Source organism: Varanus komodoensis, unplaced genomic scaffold, assembly GCF_004798865.1.
Source record: "Varanus komodoensis strain SLA01 unplaced genomic scaffold, ASM479886v1 scaffold169, whole genome shotgun sequence".
In the NCBI taxonomy this organism is placed as follows: domain Eukaryota; kingdom Metazoa; phylum Chordata; class Lepidosauria; order Squamata; family Varanidae; genus Varanus; species Varanus komodoensis.
Window position 1 is genome coordinate 191,482 of NW_025335502.1, and position 6,415 is coordinate 197,896.

The window sequence follows — 6,415 nt, forward strand, 5'->3', positions numbered from 1 at the left end:
GTGTATAAATCCAGATCTTTTTGGAGCTGAATTGCACTGTTGTGCATTTGTGTGTGTGCATGAAAGACAATGCTGTTTCCTTTAAAATTATGATTTTTCAAGAGATATGGATAAACACCTAAATTTATTTTTAAGCATCGGTATTCTTTCATTGGAGTGTTTGCTTTTCATGTAATTCTCAGGGGTCCTTGCAAAACTATATTTTCACCTGGGTTGGATCAGACAATGGTGACACCTTGTTCTGCCTTTCCCTCTATCACAGAGCTGGAAGAGTGAAGCATCCAGTCAATGCCATAAATGACATTGGCTCCAGAGGCGTGAGCCCCACTTGCCTTCTGCTGCGTGTGTCTCCTTCCCCTCTAGATTATCACCTGCTCTTTCATCTCCCATCTTATCAAAACTGCATGTCACTCCATATGCAAAATGAATGTTTGCATTTCCTGTTCTAAAGGCCTTTAAATCTAAACTTTCCCCAGCAAGTGACCATTGTCCTTTCTTTGAGCAAACGAGAATGCCATCTCTGTGGGCAACTCTTCTCCTCTGGGGGGCCACCTTCGCAGGTAGGAAAGGATCTCAAGGCTTCCACCTTTTGCAAATGGCCAAGTTGGGCTGGAACTTGTATTTCAGAAGAGTGAGAAGAGCAATGAGAAAGATGCTTGTGACACAAGAAGGAAATGGGAGCCCTAATTCTGAACCCTGAAGGGGAAATATAGTACCCTGATCTATCAGGTCCATCCTGTGTCTCTGCCCTTGTTCTGTTTCTTTGTATTTTCTTCTCAGAAGCTGCTAGCAGGAGGGGTATGAGAGTATGCCTGACATCTTTGGAAATAGGAAATAATGAAGCCAACCCTCATGTTCATTAGCTGATATCCTTCCTCATGCATTTGCTTTATGTCTTTCTCTTTTTTCAAGGAGTTCAAGGCAGCAAATATGCCCCCAAGGTTATCCTCACAGAAACCCATAGCAACTGGTCCAAGGTCATCCAGGGAAAATCCTGGCTAAGGGGGAACCCAGCCCTGCCCCCAACAGCTGTCCAACCATGTCCTCAACCAAGCAGGGAGTATAGAGAAGCCAAGCAATGGAACTACCACTTCTTCTGTTTCTATATCCACAGGGGTCCGATCCCAAATCCAGCTCACTCAGTCTGGTCCTGAAATCAAAAGGCCTGGAGAGTCGCTGAGGTTGACCTGCAAAGCCTCTGGATATACGTTCACTAACCATGCAATGCATTGGGTGAAGCAGGCACCAGGGAAAGGAGTGGAGTGGGTTGGTAGAATCAGGACTGATAATTTTGAAACCCTCTATGCTAAGGCTCTTGAAGGTCGCATCACCATCTCTGTGGACACCTCCATCAGCACGTCGTACATGCAACTGAACAACTTGAAAGCCGAAGACTCAGCCGTGTACTATTGCGCAAGGCACACAGTGGGGAAAACCACACGTCTTGCCATTCAAGAAGCTGGCAGTCAAGTGCTGCGGAACTTGTGCAGGGGCTGTGGCTACGGATCACTCTTTTGCAAGATGAATTGGCAATGTGAATTAGCAAGGGATACCTCTAATGGGCAACATGTGGTTCCTTAAAGCTTAATATAATGCATTATTATGATTAAGCATTTTGTTAATATAGATCTTTTTTTACATAATGCAGTTGTATGACACATTGCTTTCACTGCTAGACTGCTTGGGAGAGTTTTGTTTGCTGTGTTTGTAACTAGTCTTGCAATTCCATTTGGAAGCTGTTCCACGGTCAGCTGCTGAAGGTGTTGACCATTTCCCGATACAATCAAAAGACACTTTCTGCAAGATGAATTGGCAATGTTAATTAGGATGGGAGACCTCCAATGAACACCATGTGATTCCTTGGTTTAATATAATATATTAGTATTATTACACATTTTGTTAATATGCATTGTGTTTGATTTGTCTATTTATTCCAATATTTTCATTGCATTCTTTTATGGATGTTATTATCAATTTTTATTGTACTGGTCTCCCAGATAGCATAAGGCTAATGGACAGCTTTTATTCAAATGTAAGAAATAATTGTAGTAAATTAATAATGTAAGTGTAATTTCTGTAACCTTAGTCTGTTACTTAATTGACATGTTAAGAAACCCGGGAATTCTGAGAACTGAGGAGGTATTTACCAATCAACCAATCAATAATTCTTCTGAAAGATGTGTAATGTAATGTTAGGGCTTGAAAGAGAAAAAATGAATATATACATGTGACGAAAAGCATGACCACATTTGAAAGAGTCTTTCCCTCATTCTAAGTTTGGTGAAATGTTCATTGGAGAAAACAGGATGTGGGATATTCCACTTCCTGAAATTGCCATCTGCAAACCTCTCAGGGTTTCCACTCCACTTCTCTTCGGATTCACATTGAATGTTTACTTTAAAGCCAAAGTCAGCCAGATTGCTGAGTAAGAAAAAGGCAAAGTGGAGCAAGACTTTTTTCGAACCACCCAAGTTATCAGAAAAGTGAGTCCTCCAGAAATCACCAGTCATCTGAATGTTAACCAATGTGGTGTTTGTGTTGACTTTCCGTGGTTTTAATTGGGGTTGTGCCCGGAATCTGTTTTGAGCAGAAAATCTGCTGGATTCCCTCCTTTTGGATTCCTGGATACCAGTTTGCTTTGTGGCGGCCCAGAGTCCAAGTTCCTAATTGAAGTTCATGTAGACAGAGTAAGCTTGTCTGTTGCTCACTGGAGCCTGTTCAGATAATTTTATTGATTTTTTATTTAATTTCTAAAAGTGTTATATCCCATCCTGTATAAGTCTCAGGATGTTCCAATAGATAGATACATTGGATTCTGAAGAGGAGGTGGAAGAGCCAGTGGGAGGCGAGGACTTTGAAGTTTCAAGGTTACCTGGTGTGATTTCTCAGGTAGAGCGTGATAGCTGGTCTTCTTTGGAAGGGGAAGAAGGGTTCTCAGGATAGGAGGAGGTACAGATATGGGACCCAGTCCTTTAGCCAGTAAGCAGCTAATGGGGAAAATGTCCTATTAGAGTATCTCCAGCATTCTCACCATCTTGTCCTCAAGCCACAAAAGGCACCCTGAGGGTAGTGTCAAAAGTTTTCCTGAAGGGAGGGACAGAGAGTAGCTTTCCAGTTTGGATTTAAGTCTTTCCATGGGCTGATGCTTCTCTCTCTCCTTTGGTAAAAGGCTACTTTTCAATGCTTGCTTTGAGAAAGAAGTCCTTAAATGCTGCCCTTTCACATGAACACCTCAAGCAACTTTCTGGGGGCAAATTACTAACCTAGGAATAAATCCAAATTTGGCAGCCACCAAAGAATTTCCCATTAGCGTCCTCACCTCTGCAGCTCCATTGTTCCCCCCAAATCCTACCTGGAGAACCATCCTTATTCTGCATCATGGTTTCAACCATCTTCGGGTTGCAGGTATAAGCCCTTGCTGGTATCTTGGCCAGTTGGACAAGTACCTGCCATGGAGGGTAAGGGCCTTCTTTCCCTTTCCATCTTGATACTTCCCCATGTCCACAAAACGCATCCTTATCACCCTTAACTCTAATTTAAATGACATGCATCCTGGCCCATTTAAGTTCCTCATGTATTATTTCAAATGAAATGAGGCACGTCCTTCTGAGTGGATGCCTTCTCTTCCTTTGACTCAAAACTCTTCAGTAGTTGCTCACTAGCTTTGCAACAGCAACCCAAAAGCAGTTCACCTGGGTCCTTAGCAGGAGTTGAAGCCAGCTTTATTTTCTAGGCATTTTACGGTTGATTTTATCTGGTTAACCTTAGGAGGTCTTTGTTTGAGGAACACGTCTTCAGAAAAACCCAATTTTGCAATGAGCGTTCCCAGCAGAGGACAATACGTGGAGTCTGAGGCTCTGCTCTCCTCTTATACCAGCAGACCAGACTGCATTATGCAAATGACCTTCGGGAGGAACCTTCATTAAGCAGACACGACCTGTGGAGGAACCGAAATTCGACACACTTAGAGTCTCCAGGTGGTTCCAGAGGTTTGGAGGCTCCCAAAGTCAGATCAGGTCATGGCACTGAGGCTCCTGATCGGTTTCCTGATGATCTTCCCTCCATGTAAGAAAAGTAACAGCAAAGATTATAACGCTTCAGTGGCTGCCTCTGCATTTTCTCATCTTCATGTTTTCTTGTCCTTTTTCCATGATTGCAGGTGTTTCTTCCCAGACCACCCTCACAGAGTCTGGAGGTGGAGTGAAGAGGCCGGGAGAGACCCTGCAGCTGACCTGTGCCGTGTCTGGGGGTTCTCTCTCAAGCATTAACGTGCACTGGGTCCGTCAGCCCCCAGGAAAGGGACTGGAGTGGACTGGAGTTGTTTGGTACGATGGTGATCTGAACTATAACAGTGGCCTGAAGAACCGTCTCACCATCTCGAGGGACACCTCCAAGGGCCAGGTGTTCCTGCAAGTGCGTGACCTGAAGCCTGAGGACTCCGCCGTGTATTACTGTGCAGGAGACACAGTGAGGAAATGCTGCTCTGGAGACGTACAAAAACATTTCTTCCCTCAAATACCAGGCATGAGTCACTCAGCACTCTGTTTTCAGCAGCTGAACGCGCTGTTAGATAACTCACAAACAAAATATGTAAAATTGTTGGGACCATTTTCAAATAGACGTCTTCATTTCATGATTGATTTGCAGAGAAAGGAGGGATGGGGGAAATAAAGACACGAACTCTGGAGAGTAGCACACTGTGGGGCTCTTTGCTGCTCACCCAACTCAGGAATACAACCTATCCATGTTCCGCACAGCAGGATCCTTCTAATTCACTCTATTTTAGATGATTCTCTGTTTCTGAAATTTACCAGTCTCTTTTTCTTCCAGAGTTCTGCACATGTTCAGAAGGCAGAGTTCTCCAAGCCATCCTTAATGACCAAGCCTATGGTACCTTTAATAGGGGAAAAATAAGGGGCATTCAAAAAGGGCTTCTTTCAGCATGTAAATAGGAAGTGGAAGGGGAGACAAGTGGTGGGACCATTAAATAAGGAGGAAGGAGATCCAGTGACTGATATGAGGGAACAGGCACAGATGCTAAATGACTATTTTGCCTCTGTTTCTCCCCAAAGCAGGACGGGGGATATCCACATAGGAGATTAGATGAGGCTGGGGACTTAGGGGCACTGATTAGAGTCACCTCCCTTGAAGTCAAGGGGCTCCTCAGGGCATTAGTCATTACAAAGGCGCCAGGCCCTGACGGGTTACACCCGAGAGTACTTAGAGAGTTGGCAGGGGTTCTTTCACGCCCACTGGCCTCCATTTTTGAGAGTTTGTGGAGAACGTGTGAAGTTCCAGAGGACCGGAGGGTGGCATCAGTGGTCCCAATTTTCAAAAAGGATAGTAGAAAGGACATGGGGAATTATAGACCAGTTAGCCTTAAGTCCATTGTAGGAAAAACAATGGAAAGGCTCATAATAGAGAGAGATCTAGTGATGCTAGACAGGGAAGGGAGGCTGACAGCCACACAACATGGCTTCCACAAAAACAGGTCCTGCCAGACAAACCTTGTGGAATTCTATGACGAGGTTTCGAGATGGCTAGATGGAGGGGATGCAGTGGATGTGGTGTACCTGGATTACAGCAAGGCCTTTGTCAAATTGTCCCATGATATCCTGGTGGAGAAACTGAGGAGTTTTGGGATACACCAAAGCACTGTCCAATGGATTAGAGCATGGTTGACTGACCGAAACCAGAAGGTAACCATTAGCAGGGAATCATCGGGATGGCGGCCAGTGACAAGCGGGGTCCCCCAGGGTTCTGTCCTGGGGCTGATCTAGTTTAATCTTTTCATTAACGACATGGAAGAAGGAGTGAACAGTCTACTGATCAAATTCGCAGATGAAACTAAAACTGGAGCAGTGGCCACAACAGAGGAGTGGGTACTCCAGATCCAAAAGGATCTGGACAGACTATGGAAGTAGGCAGAAGACAACAGGACTTGCACTTGGGGCATAGGAATAGCTGTCATAAGTTCAGGTTAGGTGATAAGTGGCTGGAGAGCAGCACTTGTGAAAGGGACCTTGGGGTGCTAGTTGACTACAGGCTGAACATGAGTCAGCAGTGTGATGCGGTGGACAAGAGGGCGAAGGCCACCCTTGGTTTCATAGCCAGAAGTGTGGCTTCTAGATCAAGAGAGCTATTACTACCAATCTACATGACTCTAGCGCGCCTGCAACTGGAGTATTGTGTTCAGTTTTGGGCCCCTCATTACAGAAAGGATATAGCCAGGTTGGAGTCAGTGCGCAGGGCCGCAAGGTTGGTGGCCAGTTTGCAGGGGATGCTGTATGAGGCAAGACTGAGGGAACTGGGCCTCTTCAGCCTGGAGAAGAGGAGACTCAGAGGGGATATGTTGGCGACATACAGGTATGTGAGGGGATGTAACATGTAGATGGGTAGAGACCTGTTCTCCCCT

The 6,415-nt window shown here is 45.1% G+C and overlaps 1 gene segment (V, D, J or C); it reads left to right on the forward strand.

The window, feature by feature from the left end:
* Positions 1-3,947: 3,947 nt before the first annotated feature.
* On the forward strand, positions 3,948-4,890 carry LOC123021499 (the record flags this gene model as incomplete). The annotated part of the segment is given in 3 exon segments: positions 3,948-4,065; positions 4,160-4,590; positions 4,831-4,890. Coding segments are annotated over 3 exon segments (537 nt in total), but the record flags the coding sequence as incomplete, so codon positions are not given.
* Between the last annotated feature and the right edge of the window lie 1,525 nt (positions 4,891-6,415).